The 21,241-nt window shown below is 53.5% G+C and overlaps 2 protein-coding genes across 4 annotated transcripts in view; one reads left to right on the top strand and one right to left on the bottom strand.

Moving 5' to 3' along the window:
• The first annotated feature begins 2,974 nt into the window (after positions 1–2,974).
• Positions 2,975–8,188, top strand: LOC102023511 (lipocalin-1-like). Its single transcript, XM_013506592.1, has 6 exons — positions 2,975–3,115; positions 4,633–4,766; positions 5,596–5,666; positions 5,761–5,868; positions 7,798–7,899; positions 8,015–8,188. Exons 1-6 carry the CDS (start codon positions 2,978–2,980, stop codon positions 8,041–8,043), a joined length of 582 nt encoding a protein of 193 aa, XP_013362046.1. The 5' UTR covers positions 2,975–2,977; the 3' UTR covers positions 8,044–8,188.
• A 7,786-nt stretch (positions 8,189–15,974) lies between these two features.
• Positions 15,975–21,241, bottom strand: part of LOC102010081 (vomeronasal secretory protein 2-like) — an 8,798-nt gene continuing 3,531 nt past the window's right edge. For 2 of the 3 annotated variants that reach the window (XM_013506591.1, XM_005408422.1), the window contains exons 2-6: positions 18,705–18,838; positions 17,030–17,100; positions 16,829–16,936; positions 16,249–16,350; positions 15,975–16,137 (exon numbers count right to left, since the gene is read on the bottom strand). In XM_013506591.1, coding sequence (XP_013362045.1) covers positions 16,109–16,137; positions 16,249–16,350; positions 16,829–16,936; positions 17,030–17,100; positions 18,705–18,799 — 405 coding nt within the window. In that variant the 5' untranslated portion in view covers positions 18,800–18,838 and the 3' untranslated portion in view covers positions 15,975–16,108. Of the gene's footprint in view, positions 16,138–16,248; positions 16,351–16,828; positions 16,937–17,029; positions 17,101–18,704; positions 18,839–20,311; positions 20,517–21,241 lie in introns of those variants that run through there. The other variant, XM_005408421.1, reaches the window with a different exon arrangement.

Genomic DNA, 21,241 nt, shown 5'->3' with positions numbered 1-21,241 from the left:
ATCATGGCAAATCCACCAGTTCCCAGAGATGAGCCAGTTACTCCTTGAATGAAGGGAAGCCTGAATCCCTTCGAGGAAGGATCCTGGTGAACTACCAAAAAATTATACTGTGAGTCTTTCTGATGTCCTTCCCCAAAGTGACACAAGACCTTTTACCAGAGTCACTGTACATCAAAGAAAAAATGATCTGACATTTGAGGAGCTACTGAACACTGGTTCTGAACCAACACCGATTCCAGGAGACCCAAGACATCATTACAGCCTTCCAGTAAGAGTAGGGACCTATAGGGGTCAGGTGGCCAATGGAGTTTTAGCCAGGGCTTGACTTACAGTATGTTCATGCTGTGGTCATTTCCCCAGTTCCAGATTGCATAACTGGAATAGATACTTAGTAGTTGGAAGAATCCCCATGTTGGTTCCCTAGTCTACATCTAGTGTGAGGGCTACTATGGTAGGAAAGGCCAAATGGAAGCCACCGGCATTCATATCTTTGCCTTGCATGCTGGACACAGAGCTATGAGATTTAAACTTTGCCTTGCTGGGTTTAGGTCTTGCTTTGGTTCCAGTGGTTTCTATCCCCCATTGCTGCCATTTGTAGTGGGAAGTTTTACCCTGTGCCATTACATGTCCTTGTGTTTAACTTTCTTTTTGATTTTTACAGGGGCTCACAGCTAAGAGTTTGCCTTGAGTCTCAGAGGAGACTTTGGAGTTGGACTTTTCAGTAATCGTGGAACCATTAAGACTTTGGCAACTTTTAGAGATAGACTAGACACATTTTGCATAAAGAGATGTGCCAATGTAAATAACAGGACTTTAACTCATAAAATCAATAAGACCTTCCTGCTGCCCCATTTGTCTTACCTGTGTGTGAACTTGTGATGCTTGGCTTGGTCTTTTTTCTTTTGTCTCTAGGTCAAAAATCCTGTTCAGAACACTCAGGACATTCCCAACATAGTCAAGAGGTGGTGAGTCCAGACCAGGCATCACAGTGGCATTCACTTTTGAACAGCAAATCCACACTTATCAGGTGGTGGTAAAGTTTCTGTGGCTGTACAGGATGGTACAGTTGAAGAAGTGGTCCCTGCTACACACAACAGGCACCAGGTGATTCCACATCTTCTCCAGCATGCCTGCATTGAGAATTTCCACCTGCAGGATTCATCCAAGTTTGGGGCTGACTCATTTTCACCCTGGGGAGATTCAAACACAGAAACAACAGCGAACTGCAAAATGACTTATTGTCATAGAGTGAAGTGAAAACAACACAGAAAAAAAATAGTCACATACATGTACAGACACCTGGGAGACATTTGGTGCTTCCTGAGGGGCATCAGAGTGACGGGCTGGCCTGCACTGCCCTTCCCTGTGCCACTTTGGGGTCCTCCAGAAAAACTGCCAGAGGCCATAGGTGAGGCCCCATTCGATACTTTGAGGGCCCTGACCCTCGACAAGTTGGAAGAACAAGAACACCCTGCTCTTTCCTGCCTCTCTGGACAAGGGAGCTGGCTGGGGTTGGCCACCTGTGGAAGGCGGGTGTCTGGGAAACAGAATTCCAAGTTCTGTTTGGTTCGTGGTCAAAGAAGTGAGGTCACCTCCCAGGAACAGCTCATCTGCACCTTTCCTACATTAGCTCTCCACAAAGGCCTGTGCTGCTCACCACTCCTTTCTCCCTATGCCACGTGCACGACTGGACAGAGTGACTGCAACTCCCCAGCTGACTGTCCCTGGGCAGGCTTGGGTGCAGCCAGTACCCCAATTTTGGGTTGACAGCTGGATTCAACCCAGAACCCTCTTTTTTTTATCAGGAATGTGATGCTGGGCACATCATTATGCCTCTCAGGGCCCCCCAGTCTTCCCACCTGCTGCCTGGGGATCATTCTTGACTCTGCTTCCTCGGATGTCCTCAGGTGTACATGCCCATAAACCTATGTTACCTGCAAAGCGGGAGGCTGGAGTCACCTGTCTCTAACAGAGATGAGACAGTCAGAAGAAAGAAGGACAAAGAATGAAACACACTGAACCCAGACCACAGTGCACAGCGGGATCCAGTGAACGTGTCAGGTGCACAGAGACGCAGACACACAGACACACAAAACACAACGAGCAACACGTTCATCGACACCGTGTACATGCACTCAGGTGTAGACGCACACGCAGATGCTCACTGAGACATACACAGGCACACATACACGCACATGTTCACATGGACACACAGGCACCCACAGTGCACACACACTGCACAAGAGCAAGACGCTGTGGCCGCACTGTGATGCAAGGTCTAGGAGTAGAAGGAAGTGGGAGGTGAGACCAGGGAGCTGTCAGGACCTCAGGAGCATCAAGTCTCCTGAGCCCTCCTGGAGCCTGGAATGAGGGAGGGGCAGCCTGGGAGGAGGTGGATGCGGCACATTCTAAAGGCCAAGTGATGGGTGGCAGGGCTGAGGCTGTGGACAGCCACAGAGGTCTCCAGCAGCCTCGTAAAGGTGGGAAGACCGGACACAGAAGCTGGGTGTGGGAGGGAAGGGAGGACAGCTGCTTACCAAGGACTGGTCTGCAGGGTGCGTCAGGGCCCAGGGAGGTGTATGGGGAGGGCGGGTACTCTGGAGTTTGAAAGTCTGAAGTGTGCTATGCTGACTTCTCTTCAGGTGGGAACTGGGGCCTCAGCAAGGAAGAGCGACTCTGAGGAGCCTGACGGGACAGAACTGGCCCAGGCTCACGGGGAGCAGGGAGCACAAGGAGCTTTTGTTGTCGTCTTCCTGGCTTCTGATTCTCAGGCACGCGCTTTGCATTGAACAAGGCCTCCTTGGCCTGTGTCAAAAGGCAGGCAGGATGGCTGACTTCACCAATTACTCCAGCCATTCACCTCCACAGAAGCAAAACAGTGCACTCAGCCCTGCAGCACAGATTGCTTGAGCCATTGCGCAGGGCATGGGTGGGGGTCCTGCAATCCCTGCCTGGGGTGCCTGTCAGTGCAGGATAAATGGCAGCAGCCGTGGGCCACCAGGAGCACAGAGATGATATGGGGAACATGCAGCTGCTCCTGCTGGCCATCGGGCTGCGCCTGCCTTCTGTGGAGGGAGCTGAAAGCCTTCCTCTGACTCCTGCCCGCTCTGCGGAGGTAACAGCCCTGGAGAGGGTTCGGGGAGGGAACCAAGGGTTTCCAAAGCTGGCCCCTGGACTGCACAAGATCCTCAGGTCCATGGATGGGAGCTATGGATGGGCGTCAGTGTGGTGTCCCGCATTACGACTGGTCTGTGTGCTGAGGAGGGTGTGCTGAGAGGTGCTCAGGGACGCACTGCGTCTTCCTGTCTTCTGAGCAGGCACCCGGAGGCTTCGGGAGGCTGCCCCAGACAGCCCCTGGGCGGGGTCCTGCCAGCCCCCTCAGCCAGAGACCCACTTCCTCCCTCTGTCTGCTTATGAGCCTCAGAAACTTCTTTATGCTCGTCAGCAAAGATTCTACCCAGAATTTTCATTGCACATAGTCTCATCCATAATCATCTACATAAAAATATGGATTGCCCAAGAATTATTGACTTTAAAAATAAGTGTGCTTTAGGACAAGATCTATGCCCCAGGGCATGAGCAGTATCAACTCAGGCACTGTCATGGATAGATAAAGGTACCTGCATGGAGTTTCCATTATCTTTGAAGTCCTTGTCCAAGAAGCTAAACAGACCTGATCCCAAAGATGTTCGGAGGGGGGGGCGAAACCAGTGTCTAGGCACCCTGGCACGCTCTGGTTACCAGTCCAGCAGCTGACTGCAGAGCCTCCCCATAGTGACCCCAATCTTCCTTCCCACCCTAAGGGGGCTGGCCAGCTGTTGATTCTGCTCTGTGATGCCTGGGATGGGGACCCCAGCTCCCTCTTTGCTTTTTCTACTCCAGTCTCCCCACTCTTCCCATCCCAAAGGGGTAGGGGTCAGTTATCCCAGTGTCACCCACAGCCCTGAGCTCCTGGGAGCAGGAGACCAATGAGGTCATGGGCATGTGGATCCCAGGATCCAGGAACAAGGTGGGAGCGGGCACCAAGGCTGGTGTGGGGACCACGGAGTTCCAGGCCTCTGTGACTGTCAGGTTCAGGTGCCTGAGGGTACAGGGTCAGTAGTGGCTGCTGTTTGGTTTCTGAAGAACATTGTTGAGTCCATTCGTTTGAGAAGTCAGGCATCTGCAGGGAAGGAGGTGTGGGCTGGAACCTATGGGCTGGTCATGGCACAACCGAAGTGACCATGGCATCTGAGGAGCCCAGACTCAGTCAGTACGTGGTCCTGCTGTCCATTCCTGTCTGGTCACCCTCTCCCCAGCTCTGCTCACTGCCTCATCCTCCTGTCTCATCGTCCTAAAGAAGATTCATATTGTTCCTTCTGGTGACTTCTGCCGCGCCTTTCTAGGGGCCCGTCTGGAGCCCTGGTTGAAATCCCTCCTGGGAAGTGTGATGTCTGGGACTCCTGTCTGGCCGCCCTGGCTCTGCCTAGTACTGATGGGCGGGATCTTCCATGACCGGGACTCCCTGCTCCAGTATCTTAGCATCGCCCCCCTCAGCCTCCATGGAGACCCTGTGTGAATCCAGCCTGAGTCTCCTTTGCCTGGCTGCTCCTTCCCCCTGCAGCTCTACTCAGACATGGCTTCCCCCTGCAGCTTCTGGGAAACTGGTTCATAATGCACTGGACAGGAAACCTGCCTATTCCTGAAGAGAAGTGGTCCCATCCCCTACCTCCCTTCAGGTTCATCATAAACAATATGAAGAAGTTGGAGTTCAGGATGAACATCATGTGAGTATCCTGCGTGCCAGGCACCCCAACCCACATCCCCCACGTGGCCCCTGAACTAAGCCTGACGCTATGTGGAATATGGTATCCTCTCCTGCGACCTCAGCAATGTGCCAGGTGACCTCTGCAACTAGACATGATGCCGACGCTGACATTGAGCTGAGCACAGGAAGCTGCAGCCATCGCCGGGACCCAGCTTCCTGGAGCAGCCCCATGTGGGTGCTGTCCTTGTGTCTATGCACAGATAGAGCCTTGGGATTCTTATGGCTTTTGTTGCACATTCCAGGAATGGTATGGAGCCCACGCCAGAGTGAGGGCAGATCCAGGACTGTCACCTTGAACATGTATTGGGAGAAACATCTGGATATGTAGGGCAGAACCTGACCTCCTGGGTGGGAAGTAGCCTGGGCTGAGCAGGGCACCAGGCAGGTCTGAAGTTGCTGTTGCAGGCTGCTCATCAGCTCTGCCTGTGCCCGCACTGTCCCATGCTGGAACACAGAGAGGGGACACTGGGGTCCACAGCAACTTTGTTCTTGGAGCTGTATCCCAATGGTAGAGTGAAGGGCTGCCCTGGAGGCCTAGTCCCAGCCACTGGACTAGGACAGGAGCCTTCGATGGCTTCAGAGAACCCAGCCTGGGCTGCACGGGGTCCTGTGTTCTTCCTGGGTCAGGCCCGGTCCTGACCAGCCAGAGTCATACAAAGTGTCCAATGGACCCTCCATCCAAGGGACTCTCTTGCTGTTCCTGGCACTGCTGCGGCCCATTGGATGGGAGCAGGGAAGGAGTGGGCAGGTGTCTGGGCCAAGAACCATGCTGGAGTCCTGTGTTCCAGGAAACCCATTGGATGTGTTCTGTACAAGCTGCCACTGGACGTTGGAGCTGAACCTGGAAGCTTCCAAACCTGTAAGTAGCCAGATGAGAACACTTTCAGCAGAGTCCACCTAAGAAGACCCGATGGGTCTTCACATGATCTCAGCTGGGCCTGTGTCGCCTGCAGGGTGGAAGCATATCATCTACATCTACTTCCTGCCAGGGAAAAGTCATGCCATCGCCTACTACAAGGGCTACATGAACTTCAAGCACTACCAGATGATGATGCTTATGGGTGAGTTCCAGCCTTCTCTGAGCTTGTAGGAGTTGGTCTTGGGCTCCTGGGGATCTGGGGATGGATGAGGTATACTGCCTTCCTGCCCAGTTTCCCCCATTTTCCACCCGGGGAACTCTTGCTGGGATTCCTGGACTCTGTGGGAGAAGGATTTGTAAGCTCTTAGACTTGTAGCTGTTATGATATCAATCCTGGTGTCCTTTCACGACCTGTCCCCTCCTGTTCCTTCTCGGTCAGCCATTGGTGTGGTCACACTGACTGGGGACATGGGTTGGGTCCAGTGGCTCCTGGAAACATTGAGAAGCACATGGAGAGGTGTGCTGTTGTCACATGGCAGGGCTGGGGGTCTCTGCATCTGGAGGACAGGAGCCTCAGAGCCGCTCAACCCTGCCGCACACAGAATGCCCCTACAGAGAGTAACCTGCCCCAGAGGCGTCCCTGGGTGACTTTGCACCTTCCTCTCCTTAATGGAATTTTGTATGTCCCTCCTCTTATTTGGCCACCCTGATTCCAGTAAGGACAAACCTCTGTACCAGAAGGCTCAGGGCAGGGTGGGGCCTCTGGAGTGCAGGGTGCCTCGTGCAGTACTGGGTAAATGCTCACACTACAAGTCAGAACAGGCCCAGGGTGCAATCTCTGAGACCAGGTGGCTGCAGGGAGAAGCTGCGGGCTTGGAAACTGGGTGCCAGGTTGTGGAGGACACAAGGGCACAGGGTGGACTATCCCTCCCCAGGGTGAATTATCCCTCCCTAGGGTGAGCATCTTTGCTTTTATGGGCCAAGTGGGGACATAAGGTCATGCTCAGGAGGGAGTCACGGTGCTGATTTTGTGGGGGGAGGTCACTGATAAGTGGACATCTCCCATTTTCAGCTGATATTCCCCCAGCCATCATGCCCAGGGTTTTCCATACTAACGCGTTAATATTATCCCTTAGTTATTGCAGATCGATCAGGCCCACATCTCCCAAACAAGTGGATGGCAAAAGCTTAAATAAATGAGTCAAGGGCTATGATTTTAGGGCTCCAGGAGGATCAAAACTCTCTAACAATTTGAGATTCACTAGGGGCTAAGAAAAAGATCTCTGGGTGGCCCGTATTTATTTATTTATCAAAACAAGGAGGGGGAATATTGAAGAAAGGCGGGAACCACTCAAGGGCTTCTCCAAGTAAGACATTATGTTAATTTAGGAGGATCATGTTATCTCCAGGAAGGTCTCTACCCAGGGGTGACATGCCTGCAGCTACAGTTTTTATCTAGTTAATAGAGGCTGGAGCCAGGCGTCCTTAGCTGTGGCCTTGTCTTGTCCTTTGAGGCATCCTGGCTTCACTGGCTACTATGGGCTTCAGCTGGGACCAGTGACTCACAGAGGTTCACTTACTATGAGTCCACCGCCCATCTCCAGGCAAGGGGTCTACGACTTGGACAGACTCACAAGTAACATGGAAAGCCAATTGGTTAATTTAAATCCTGCTCAGAGCCACTTCATAGTGGTCTCCATCACCATACAAGAGGGGCTCAGGCAGAATGGGCAGAGTGTCCCAGAGCCCAGAATGTGCCTGTAGAGAGAACTCACATCTCTGCTCTCCAGGGTGGGGACCCCTTTTCCCTGGAGCCAGAGGAGGGGTGGGGGAGGGGACTGTCAGCCCCACAGGAAGCTCACCATGTCAGGTGCCTCTTAGCTCAAGCAAGGTGCAAAACAATTCCAACCTAAGGTGTCCACCTGGTTGGCTCCTTCCCAGGAGGTCTGGGCTTGGAGGGCTTCATCCGGGTGCTCCTGGGACAGCATGGCTGAGTCTTCTTGGGGCTTAGAGGGCCCTGGGGACCTGTCAGTATGAGGGATGAGGAGTCCCCTAGCTGGTCTTCCCAGGCCCATGTGGACTGGGGGGCTCCTGCCTCACTACGCCCACCTGCCTCCCACCCGGCCTGCAGGGCGCACCCTTGATAATGATCCAGATGCCTTGGGGATCTTCAAGCAGTTTATGCACAGCAAAGTGTCAGAAAATGCAATGTTCATCACTCCTCCCCAGGCCGGTAATGAGAAGAGATTTGTTTTCCTTATTTCTCCTTCCATTTTACCCGTTATTTTCCTGTAAAATGGTGACTGCATGAGTCCTTCTCTCTGCCCCTCATCTCTGTGGATCTGCAGATGCCTGTAAGTTGACCAGAGAGTCCTAGCGCCTGGACAGAGCGTTGCAGAAACTGCCCAACACGAGGAGCTGGGATCGTGGCTGACTTTTGCCAGCTGCAGGCAAAACTCCCTGGAGCTGGAGAGCTGGACATCCACACTTCCCTTTCAATAAAGCTGGCTGATGTCCCTGTCCATGAGCATTCCACGGGGTTGAATGTACGTGGACTTTGTCAGAAACAGGTGTGGGAAAGCCGCAGGTGCAGAGAGGGGCTGGGGGCGGAGTGTCTGTGAGGGGTGGAAATGATGTGGAAAGCCCCTCTTACAACTGCCTGGTGGGGTAATTCCAGAGCCAGCTGTTCGGGATGGTCTGGTCCCTGGTGTTGGCTCCTGGCCCAGGTATGAGAGCCACAGAGGAGGCTGGGCTGTGGGCTCTTCGCATGTGACAGGCAGGGCTTGCAGGCCAGCCTTTACGTTTCTAGGAATTAGCTAACCTAGGAGGGCCAGGCCCTCCAGGGGAGACAGAGCCAGACAACAAAACACTGAAGATACAAAAAATAGGAAATGCACATGGCTGAGTCCAGACTCAAAGAGAAGCGAAATGAATCCCACCTATCCTCAGGCAAAGGTGTACACACGGTGCCCAGTTTACATATACCACAGCCTTTCCCTTGCCCAGTTATTTATGTGCAAAATACACAGCATCTCTGTCCCAAGACCGCCCCTCCCCAGTCTCAAGGAAACATAAGGTTCTGACTGAATGACTAGGGTCAGGTCAGCTCTGCCTTTTGCTAAGGTTCCTGAGGAACAGCCTGCCCAAGCAGAGAGTTCTGGTGTGAAAAAGCAATTTGTCTGGGCACCGGTCCCTTAGACTGTCAGAGCTGCAGGTGTGACAGCCACGGTGGATGTCCTCACTCCGGATGGAAAGATAGGAGGACCAAAGAGGACCCACCGCTTCCCCAGGAGGAGCATCTCCATGGGCCAGGCTGGGGGACGGGGTCCAGCTCACAAGGCACCTGACCCCGGGAAGCTCCTCTTTCTGTTGTGTTGTCCCTCTAGCCGGCCAACATGAAGGGGCTGGAGTAGGGCAGGGCAGGATGTGCCTGGGCAGGGAACTCTGTATGTGTTTTCTGCTGTCCACAGTGGGGCTGTTGCTTCTCTCACACGGAGCCTTGGATGAAGGGGCCACCTGTGTGCTGTCAGCTTTGCAAGAAGCTCGTCTGTTCAGAGGGCTTCTAAGTGCAACTTGCTCCTAGACAAGGAGCAAAATGTCCTTTGTGACTATGGCTTAGGTTGCAAGAGTGGGATTTCACATCTGTACGGGCAACAGGACCCTGGATGAAAAACCCCTCCTTGGAGCCCTGGACATCCCCGGGCAGTGGTGTCGCTCTGGGGTCCGGTTGACTCTACCCTATTGATGGGACACAGAACATGAAAATGAGCCGGTGTGCAGAAGGGAGGCCCTAAAGAAGGGGAGTGAGGGAGGGGCTGGGTACTCTTGAAGGGCTCACCACGTCTTGCACGCAGGGATGGGAATCGGGGACACGGGTGAGATTTCCCAGGGCTGCACCCAGTGGGTGTTTCTCCTTTGAGCCGGTACAGGGTTAAGCTTTTCAGTAGAGGGTGCTGAGGAGCAGGGGCTTCCCTGTGTGTTCCAGGGCGCACTTCCACAGATCCCCCAGCCGACCAGCCCCGATCTCAGACCTCAGCAAACCTCTGTGCCACCCCCCAGCCCCGCCACACCCTCTCCAGGTGGCTGAACCCCTTCTGTGTTTGCTCCTCCTTGGACTCCTCCACTTCAACCCTGGGGTGGAACTTGCTCCAATTTCTTATTTCTATATTCTTTAGGGTTCTCCTTGCCCTGTTCCCAATTAGTGATTCTTCATGGTAAACTTTGCCTTTCAAGTTACTGGGCGCCCTCTGTCTCCTGGCACTCCCCACCTTATCAGCCCTGTCTTTCCTTTTCCATATTCTGGCGCTTGACATCTGGGCCCTTGAGAATCATCCCCTCCCAGATTCAGCTAACCCCTAGCGATCGCAAGTGGCTCATCCGTGAACATGTCTCTCATGTGCAGCCTTTGCCCATCACCTCCTCTGTGGTGCTGGCACGCTGGCCACCACCACCCTGCTTTCCTCAGCCCCAGGCATACGGATGGGACGATGAGGGGCGCCGTGTGCCTCAGAGACTGCAGGGATGATCCCCGCCCATCAGCCGTAAGCTTGCTTACCCCATCTCGTCCATCCCTTCCTGTAGAAAGTGCAAGGATGCTCTGGCCCTGGTGTTTCCTTGGAGGACCTAAATGGCCTGCCACACCCTCTGTTTCGGGGATCTCAGTGTCATGGAGGTTTTCCACGGCAGCCGTTCCCATGCCCGAGTCTCACCAAACCTGGTGAACACAAAGGAAAGTGCATGTTCCTTTCCCCATGTGATGCTACAAGCAGCCCTGGCCTCTTTGCATGACCTTTGCACCATCAGCTGCAGCTGGTTTGCAGCCACTCTAAAGCACACTGTCATAACAGCTCCCAGTTGCTCAAGCCAACCTTTTAAATGCAGAATTTCTTACATGCACTTTTGCAGTTAAAGGCTGCACAGTAATGCAGATTTTGAGGAGTAACTTCTGACGGTAGGGGAAAGGGCTGACCCCGTGCTGATTGGTGCAGAGGTCACCAGGAGTTTTAAGGGGTGCAATAGTTAATTGATTGTGTCAGCACAAGTGAGAAATGTCCTCTAAATTGGATCAGTATCATTCTGGGTGTGACTAAAAGGATTTACTGCAGAAAGAAGACCCAGCCTGGGCTTGAGGGGCACCAACAAATAGGCCTGCAGCCTGGATGGAATAAAAGGGAAACAAAAAAGGAAGTCTCGCTTCTGTTTCTTCAGAGGAGCTCCAGTCTTCACCTTCACCTTGGAATTCATCTCCTGGCTTCCAGTGCAGACTGTATGGCCTCCTGATACAGACTTGCATGGGACACTAGAGTGAGCTACAGGCCTTCAGTCTTCAACTGGATCCTCAGATCTTGGGGCACAGACTGCCTTATTTGCTCTCTTCCACACCTGACTGTGGGTGGCCATTGTGAGCCTACCTTGTAAGTCCTTATGTATATAAGTATCTTACATTAAATCTGTTTCTGCAGTAAGCTGTGATACAAGGGGACAGTGAAGAAGATGGAGGTGCAGAGAGCGGGGTACCCAAAGGAACACGGAAGGCCTTGCATGGTGTGAATGCAGCTAAGCCAGGGGTACCTGCTGGTGGTGCTCGTGCAAGTTAGGACTCTGTTCTGACTGAGGTTGGGAGACAGGCCCTGGCCTTCTTGATCGTCACACCCAAAGGAAAGGCTTTGCGGTCCTTGAAGAGATACTTCTGTGTACAGAGTCACACCTGTGAGCCCTGTTTAGGAAAGGCTCTAAGAAAGGAGGTCCAGCATTGGCAGAACAAGCAGAAAGTCGTCGGGGCAGCTTGAGGTCCTCTGCAGGCATCTGCTGAGGCTGGGGTCACCCTAGGGCCTGGCCTCATGCTGCGGGGAGCCTTACTGGATGTGCATGTCTCAGTCAGGGGTGGTCCAGGGTGGTCACATGTTGAGAGCCCTGGGGTTCCTAGTGCACCAGTGTTGACAAGACACCACACGGATGTCCTCCATGTGTAACACACTTAGCACCTACTCCCACCCAGCCACCTCAGCAGAGGTTCCACTAAGGGGAGATCTGGTATCCTCGGGCAAGCAAGTGGGGGAACATGGCTCCCACTTTTCCCTGAGCTCACATACATGTCTCATTCCTGTGTGTCCAGTCTCCTGAATGACACAACTGTCACATAAGAGACTTGACCAATCTGAGTCAACTTACCAATGAATTCTGCAACACACACTGTTAAATTTGGTCACATTTCTCACCCACTGCTGTTCCATGGCTACAAGAATCACATATTATCTTAAAGTCACTATGCAGCCTCTCTGGTTATTTGACTTTTACTTGTGCTCAAATTTAGCATCTTTCTGAAATCTCCCGTATGTCTCCCTGCCCATATCTGCAACGTCATCATCACTGCACTTGTGGCTGAGGGCTGGTTGATTTTCCAGAGCCTTGCTTTGACCCAACAAGCAACCCACAGCTAACACTTGAAGCCACTGTGGTGTCATTTTATGCTGTGCCCCATCCACACCCCATTTGCCTTCTTCAATACGGCCGCTCTACACTCTACAAATGCAAGCAACGTCACACAGTCACACACACAATGGCAAAAGTCATTTGTGGGCAGGAGCAGGGACAGCTGCTTCAAAGTCACTTAATAGGGGATAGAAGAAAAGAATTAACTCAAAATGCTTTGCCTTTTAAGTTGGCAGAGAAAGCAGTGAGGAAATCAGTTCTCTGGTAATAGATACCCTCCCCTTTGACCTGACATATACTATCAATCAGTCAAGAGTTCTTTTGCTCGTTTCAGATGGAAATCATGAACTGTCAAAGTTCCATGTCACGCTGGAGCTGGTGGCAGATGCCTGTAATTCCAGCATTCTGGGAGGCTGAGGCAGGAGTAAGTTCAAGCCCAACCTGGGCACCTTTGTGACTTCCCAAGATCCTGTCTCAAAATAAAAACAAAGGGCGTGGGAGCTTACTTTAGTGTGAATTCCTGGGTTTAATGTGCCAAAAAAAAAAAGAAAGTTAAATTCGTGAATAAGTGCCACCAGGTTAGCAGTTCTGGACTTTGACCGTCAGTGGCTCTCAGCCTCCAGTAGCTGTTGGCAGCTTTGGACGCCTGCATCAGCTTCTCAGTGGCTGAAGCTCGTACCACCCTTGGTAGCAACCTGGGACTCTTCCAGCAGCTTCTGCTGCTTCTGTGGAGCTCTCTGTAGATCTCTGTAGGTCTCCACCACATTCTCCAGCCATTGCTGTTCTGTGGCTACAGAACTCTGCTGGTCGATGCCACTGCTTCAAAACAATCACCACCGCAGATTGCTGCTGGTCACCTCGGTGATGCCAGTCTCTCCTGATCTGTTTTGATTCCTGCTGATCTCTGGAGCTCAGGGCTTGCAGATCCCAGTGTTTATGGCTTTTTCTTTTAAGCATCCACTCTTTTCCACACTACCCTGGGTGAGATTCCCAGGTAAATTTGCTGGACCTCCAAAGCAATGCTTTATTCGGCCATGTGCTGCAGCCCAGAAGTCAGTGCACCAGAGGGCGCCTCCTAGACAGGCTCAAGCGGCATGAGTGCAGACAGCAGTGGACCTGGACATGCCCGGTTTTGCACATGAAGTGGGCTTCTGATTGGCCCAAGTTCAATCCTGCTGCAGTCAAGGCAGATAAATCCTGGAATGGTTGCAAAACATCTAGAATAGCTACAGCTGTCATGGTGAAACTGGAGGCATACCAGGAGAAGTGACGCTTGATTAACAGCTGCCACTGCTTTCGGGCCTTCTCCGGGAAGGCTGGCAGCATTGGTGATGGCCCATAGGGTTGGGAATAACAGCAGTGGACCCACTGCCTTCCCAGTCTTAACCTTGTTAGGGGTTGCCCCTGGACCCCTACTCAGGCTGGTGGGAGTAGGGAAAGGACCCTGCGGCTGTCCCCTGAGTCACAGCTCCTGTTGGTGACACCTGGAGGGTGACCACAAAGTAACTTCAGAGGCTGCAGGAGTACACTGGAGGCAGATTTCTCCCTTCACCCCCAGGGGCCTGAGTGGGAGCAAAGGGAGCGTGGAGACAGCCGTCGGGGCGGGGGAACAGTGAGAGAGGGCAGAGTCTGCAGTCTCTCGTCCATTCACAGGTAGGAAGAAACTTCGAGCCTTCTGCCTGCCTGACAGCAGAACACAGCCCGCACTGCAAGCCTAGCTGTGGCTGAGGCGGGTCATATGTGTAGCTCCAGGGCTTTCAGTATGTTGCACAGGCTGAAACCGAGGATTCAGCTGCACTGGTTTCTTCCAGAGTCTGCCGAGGAGAATCTGTTTGCTGCCTTTTCCAACTTCAAGAGGCTGCCAATTCTACAATGTATGGGTTTGCATCCATTTTCTATGCCAGCCATTCAGCATTTTCTGGCCTTTGCTTTTCTAATATAACTAGCTCTGTGTCTGCCTGTGTCTCTGTCTCTGTCTGTCTGTCTTTGTCTCTGTCTCCCCTCCCCCAACACCTGTGACCATAGTGAGCCTACCCTGATCATCTGGGATAATCTCTCACCCCAAGATCCTTAACTGAATCACATCTGCAAAACCCCCTTTACCCTAATGGGTCACATTCACACGTTCCAGGGATGAAGACCCGGACAGGTCCCGGCTGGGGTGAAGGTATCAGCAGTACCAGCCCCTGCCCTCAATTCTCACCATGGGGACTCCTCCCATTGAGGGTCCTCTCTACACACTGGCATCTTCTCGTGTCCTGTGCTCAACCAACAGGCACACTGCTCTGCAGGGGACTCTGTGGTCCAGAGACATCCAGGGAACAAGGGGAGTTTCTACCCAGGGTCCCCGTGCCCGAGACTTCTTAAAATCCTGCTCCTCTCCCGAGTTTAGAACAAAAGGGCATCAAGTCTCATGTAGACACGACACCCCTGAGCACACAGGCTCCTGCATAGCTGACATCACCCTGGGAAGTTCTGTTATCGAAGCCCTCACATGAAAAGTGTCTCACTTGTCCCGACCTTGGACAGCAGAGGGCAGACCCAGACTCTCTGTACCAGCGCATCTAGACTCAGGCATCCTGCCCCACAATTTCCCAGCCCTGCCGTTTGGAAAAAGGCAAACGATGTATGCAATCTAAAGAGAAACCAGAGCGTAGCCCTTCCATTTGGGACAGCTGGAGGAGAAAATGCCTGTGGGAACGGGAGAGTGCCGGAATCTGGGCACTCAGCCCCTTGAGAGCAAGACCCCATCTCCCAGCCGCCCGTGGAGATGCTCATTCTGGACAGGGCGAGGTCCTCCGGGCCCTCTGCACCCCGGCCATCCCTGAGTGAGCCCACCTACTGTAGCTGCCACGGTGGTACCGCCCACTGCACAAGGGGCTGGGCAGGCAAGCCGTTTTTTCATGGCACAAGTGCCTGGTCCTGCAGGCCTGCCCCTCGGGAACTGCATCCACAGAGCCTGTCCTGAGATCCGGGCAGAATCTTGTGGTCCCACCACATTGGAGGGGCTGAGTGCATTTCCCATGGAAATAACTGTGGTCGGAGGAAAGAGTTTGGCACCGTATGCTGGAACTTCTCCCACAGAGAGGTGGAGTCAGTTTCTCTTCCCTTTGAATCTGGGCTCAGCAATGTGCATTTTTATGTTTCTAGCTTTCTCTAGTTTTAGCAATTGTGTATTATTATTATTAATAGCAGTAGTAGTAGTGTGTGTTTGAGACACACAATAGTTTTATTGGTTCTGGGCCGCGGGTCATATATACCATTCTTGATCACTTTTGATTGTGTTATACCCGCTCCTTGCACTCCCCTCTCCTCTTTCCCCCGGTCCCCTTTCCCTTCTCCAAAAATTCTAACTCTGTTTCCTGCCACCTCTCCCTTCCCCACATTTTAATGTCTTCCTGCTTTCTGCATCTGTCATACTTCGGCATCTGGGCCTCTCTGCTCCCAGAGTGCCTAGCGCTGCCAGGTTAGCTCATGCCTAGTGATAGCCAAGCGCTCACCTGCAAACCCCACCCACCTCTCTGGGCTCTCACACCTGGGCAGCTATCCAGACCTGGGTACCAGAACTCTAGGGCTGTCCCCAAATCCCAGGATCTGTAACTACCCACCCTGGCTGTTGCTGAGCCCGCCCTCCTGAGTACCCTCCTTACTCTCTGCATCTGTCACAAACCACAGTGTGGGCTCCTCCTCGCCCCTCTCTCCGCCTGCTCAGCTTGCCTTGCTGCTGAGCCCAGAGGAGGCCACCTGTGCGCAGGAACCTGGGGTGATGAAAAGCCCTTGCTTCAGGAGCATCATCAGTATGTCTGAGCGTCTTCCTGCACCTGATTAAGACAAAGCTGGGACCCTTTGATACCACGTGACACACTTGGCCAGGGCACATCTGCCGCCTTTATTGAAAGGAGAAACGTGACAAGGTGTGGGTCCTGGGAGCTCTGCTTGCGGTTGGGCGAACGTGGTCGTGGGCCTAGGTCCTCACTCCTAGGCAGCATTTGCAGTGGTCCCTCCATACCTTAGTAATCTCTGGTCAACTCACAGTTGTCTGCAAACCCAGAAAGAGACGGGGCAGGAGAAGAGAGGATGTTCATGTGCTCACCGTTTTACAGGAAAGTCATGCATAAAAGGGAAGGAAACATAAGGAAAGGTTCTTTACCAGCATGAGGAGGGCTGATGATTAGTGCTTTTTTCAGTCCTCTCTCCTCCACAAACATCTCAAAGAACCTCAGGATGTCTGAGTTTTCATCCAGAGTGCGGCCTGCAGACCAGAAGAGTGAGGGCCAGGGAGAGGAGAGAGACCCCCATCTATGTAGAACAGAGAGAGGGGGCTGGGAGAGCCTCTCCCTCAAGGCTGGAGCTCCCCACCCAAACATTCTGTCATGGCCAGCCAGGAGGGAGTCTTCAGGCAGGAGCCCAGCATAACAATAGCACGTGTCTCTAGACATTGCCCAGTGTCCCCAGGGCAAATAGGCCCCAGTAACACCCCTGTCAGAGCATGACCACACCAACTGCTGCAAGGACAGAAGAAGGAACCAAGGTGGCAGGCCCACACGAGTAGTCATGGGGTCCGAGCACCAGAGATGTTAACATGAGCACGTGAGAGTCCAGCAATCCCGGGACAGCTCCCTGGGTAGGAGCTGGAGGGGGCTGGGCAGGAAGGCAGCATACCCTGTCTGTGCCTGGTGCCCCAGAGCTCTTGATTAACTCCCACAACCACAGAAAGGCTGGGAACTCACCCACAAGCATCATCATCTTGTAGATGGTATTGTCCATCTTGCCCTGGTAGTAGGCAATGGCATGATCCTTCCTCAGCAGGAACTGGATGACAATGAAATGCCCTGACCCTGAGGATGACACAGGCCATGTGTCATCCAAGAGACCATCAGGTCTCTTTCCACATGATCCATGGAACAAAGAAGGCCCACCTGGCCACTTACAGGCATGGAAAATGCCAATGGTATCAAATTCATCCAGAGGCAGCCTGAATAGAAAACATCCGGTGGGTTTCCTGCAACACAGGGTCCAACCATGGTTCTTACTACAGACATCTGCCCAGTCCTTCCCTGGTCCCACCCCACAGGCCCCAAGGTGAGGTCAGCCCCCACTTCCTCCTGATGCATAATACTTAGCAGCCAGCCCGGGCTCTTTGACTTTGTCCCGGGTCCCCAGGGGTTGCCCCTCAGGTATCCAGGACCGTGGAGCCTGCAGCTGCCAAGAGCTGCCTGGTATGCCGCCCAAGCATGCGATCGACAGGCACAGAAGGCCCTTTGGGTGGCTGTGATGGGTCCAGTGTGGTAGCCAGTGGGAATACAGTCCCAAGAAAGGGCTCAAACAGCCTAGGATGGGTTCTCTGAAGCCATCCAGACTCCTATCCTGGTCCAAGGGACAAAGTCTGGGGTCTCCTAGGAGGCCTTCTTTGTAACAGCATGCCACCCCTCTTGGGAAGTGGCTTGCTGTGGGCCCTGTACTCCCCTGTGTGTGCCAGGTGACACCAGCAGGGGAGAAATCAAGCAGGCACAGAGCAGATGAGCAGCCCACATCACAAGTGCAGGGCTCAGGGCAGCCTGGCTCTCTGCCCACCATGGTGGCCAGCTCCTGCCCTCAATCTCCAGGCACTTCTCCAAACGGGCTTCCCAGATGACAGAGTCCTATATCTGTTGTTGCTTCAGCCCAGGTTCCTTACTGGTTGTGGAATATCCCAAAGGACCTGGAGGCTCTGGCTCTGCCCCCAGCACAGCCCTGACACTGGGCTTCTCCAGTGATGGAGACCACTATGAAGTAGCCCTGAGCAGGACTTCAATTAACAAATTAGCTTTTTATGTTTACTTGTGAATCTGTCCAAAGCCTAGGCTGCTTGCCTGGAAGTGGGCAATGGACTTATAGTAAGTGAACCTCTGTGAGTCACTAATCCATGCTAAAACCTGCAATGGTGGATGAAGCTGGAAAGCTTAAAAGGATAAAACAGAATCACAGCCAAGGACACCTGGATCTGATCTCAACTAGATAAAGACTATAGTGTCAGGCGTCACTCCTGGGTGGATTAACTTAATCCTTATTAAGGATTAATTTAACACCTTAGTTGGAGAAGTCCTTGAGCAATTCTGCCCTTCTTGAGTACTCCCTTCCCTTCTTCTGATAACCAAATGAAAACGGGTTCCCCAGGGAAGGTCTTGGTCTTAGCCCCAACAGAATCTCAAATTCTGTGACAGGGCTTTCATCCTCCTGGAGCCCTGAAATCATTCCATTCGCCTCTTTTTGTTTAGCCTTCACTGTACACTCATTCGGGAGATTGTGGACCTGGTCAGCCCACAATAACTAAGGGATATTATTAACCCGATACTCCAGGAGAAGCAGTGCTGTGCTGCAAAGCCCGGGTCACAGAGAGCAAATGCACAGAGCATGACGGTGGGCTCCACGGCCTCTGGTGCTCAGAGTCAGCATGAGCATCATTCCTGTGCTCACAGAGGCCGCCTGGCACTCTGCTGAGATAAGGGGAGAAGACGGCGTCTTCCAGAGAGGGGTGAGTGGAGTGGGGGCCACATGGAGAAGAGGGCTGGGGCTGCACAGCGCACGGCTGGGAATGGAGAGGGGAGCTGTGTTCAGGGAACTCACTTGATGTTCATCCTAAACTCCAACTTATTGATTCTGTTCTTGATGAATCTGAAGGGCGGCAGGGGGCTGGTCTTCTTCTTTGCGGGAATAGGCATGTCTCCTGCCCATCGTATTATGTGCCAGGTTCCTAAAAGCTGGAGGCGGTGGGTAGGGGGAGGGACAGAGGTCCACCCTTATCAGGGCTGCAGGACCAGGGAGAGCGAGAAAAAAGGGGCCAGGCTGGAGTGGAGTAGAGTAGAGGCAGGAAGGGGCTCGGCTTGGGGTTTCGGTACAGGCTGGTTGTCTGAGACCATGGAGGCAGGAGTGGTCCTGCTCACAGCACAGACCCTGCCCGTTAGCAGCAGGCAGACAGGCAGAAGCCTTCCTGGGCAACACCAGTCCAGGGAGATGCTCTGACCAGGGATCCTGCACAGGCTGCCGAGGAGGAGCTGAGAAAAGTCCAGCTTGAACATTCATGTCCTTACTGGGGACAGGGTGGGGGTGAGTGGTCACAGAGAAACAGCACGGCTGCACACGACCTAGCACGGGCTCATCTGATGGCTACAGCCAGGCTGCCTGCATGGGACCATCCCAAAAGTCCAGTCAGCGGCTCCTTCCTTAAAGACTGGATGCATTAAGGTTCTTCTGGTGCCAAGTGGAAGTTAATGCTGACCTCGTACACACAGGCACTTGTGTGTCACAGTGGCCTTGAACATGTGACTCTCCACACCGGACTGTGTTAATTGCCTCATGCCCTTGACCTCTTTCGTCTCCTGCACCCAGAGATCATGGGGGAGAACTGGAATGTCCAGGTGCAGCCCTTGGTGAGGAGGGCAGGACAGATCCAGACCACAGTCTTGGAAGGCAAATGACAGAGAAGGGAGCTGGTGACCCCTAGGCCAGGTGGCCAACAGCATGGCCAGCAGCTGGTCAGCTCCTGAGATGAGAAAGGACCTCAGGTCACTGTGGGGAGGCCCTGGGGTTAGGGTGTGTGAGCCTAGAACCTGAACTTTACCCTTGGGGGACACAGAATACCTGGGCACCAGCCTTGACCAGGGACCTGTTCAGGACCAGGTCAGTTTAACTTCCAGGAAGAGGGTGCCAAAGAGGAGAGAGCTGAAACCATGCACTTTATCCATTGGTGAGGGCTGGGGCTGATGTCAGGCTGATGTCTGATTATCTCAGAGGTTTAAATTTGTTATAAAAGTGTCTAATTTTTTTTAAAGTAAAAAAATTCTCGGGACAATCCATGATTTGACATAAATGGTCATCCAGGTGCCTTTCACTGGGAAGAGGAAACTTGAATAGAACCCTACTGGGGGAACAGAAGAAGCATCTCCCAAGCCCATGGCTGACAGAGGAGCAAGTGTGTCTCTGGGCAGCAGGGCTGGCAGGACTGTGCCAGGAACTCCTGCGGCCTCTCTAAGCCACCCTTCCAGCCCCCAGAGGGCAGGAAGATGCCATGCTGTCCTCTGGCCACTGCTTGGTGCCCCCCAGGGAATGTCACTGGGCATAATGCAGGACACCTTGCCACTCAGATAGATCCACACTCCTGAGACCCTTGCCCATTCCTGGGTCCTGACCTTGGAAACCCAGGTCCCATGTCCATCCCTCCCCAAAGATGTCACCTCTTCAGAACCAGCAGGCATCAGAGGGAGCCGTTCAGTTTGCATGGCAGAGAAGAGGCTCAGCCCCGTGGTCAGCAGGAGCAGCTGCATGGTCCTCAGTCCACGCTGCTCCTCTCTCCTTGCTGTTGCTGTGGTGTATGCTGGGCCGGGCCACCCTGACGGCAGGAGCCCACCCTCCCACACCTGCACAAAGGCTCTGAAATCTGCAGAGCTGGTTACACTGCTTGTTTTGGACTCTGTGAATGGATGGTGCTTATCTGTATAATTAGCCACCCCAACCGCCTTTTAACTGGCCCTGAGCTCGCCTTGTCCAGGAAGAATGCTATCAGAGTGAGAAGTGCCCACCCGGAACCTGGCACCTGAAGGAGGCTGACAAGGGCTCCTTGTGCTCCATCCCTCCCTGGGAGCTGGGCCGGTCCTGGTCCTGAGGCACTCCTCAGGTCTCCAGCCCACGTCCAGGACTCAGTCCCCATCAAAGACAAAGTCGCCACACTCTCCACTTGTCCCAGACCCTGGAGCCCAGATGACAGCATCCAGCCCTCTTCCCAGCACCTTCCCTGGAAGCTCTGTGGCCTCCTGCGAGCCGAGCTGCTCTCTGCCCCTCCAGTGCCCCTGAGTGGACCCTCTCTGGCTCTCCATACCCTCACTCCCGCCCCTCATCAGCCTGCCAGCTTGGCCTCCGCGTGTGCCCAGATCCACCTCCACCAGGGCTGCTCCCCTTTGCTGGCTCCAGGCCCCAGGAGGGCTGAGGACACAGTGCTGCCTCGAGTCCTCACTGCTGTCCGGCCCCACTCTTGTTCGTCCACCTCCCTGCTGCTTCTAGGCATCACGCTAAGCTCAACCGCGTCATCCTGTTCCTGTGCGCGAGTGTGTGGGTTTCTGGGCGTCTGTGTGGAGATGTGCTTGCCTTTCTCTCTGTGTGCATGTGGG

The sequence above is a fragment of the Chinchilla lanigera genome, unplaced genomic scaffold (assembly GCF_000276665.1).
Source record: "Chinchilla lanigera isolate Chin_1 unplaced genomic scaffold, ChiLan1.0 scaffold00112, whole genome shotgun sequence".
Classification (NCBI taxonomy): domain Eukaryota; kingdom Metazoa; phylum Chordata; class Mammalia; order Rodentia; family Chinchillidae; genus Chinchilla; species Chinchilla lanigera.
This window is presented reverse-complemented; position numbering and strand designations above follow the sequence as displayed.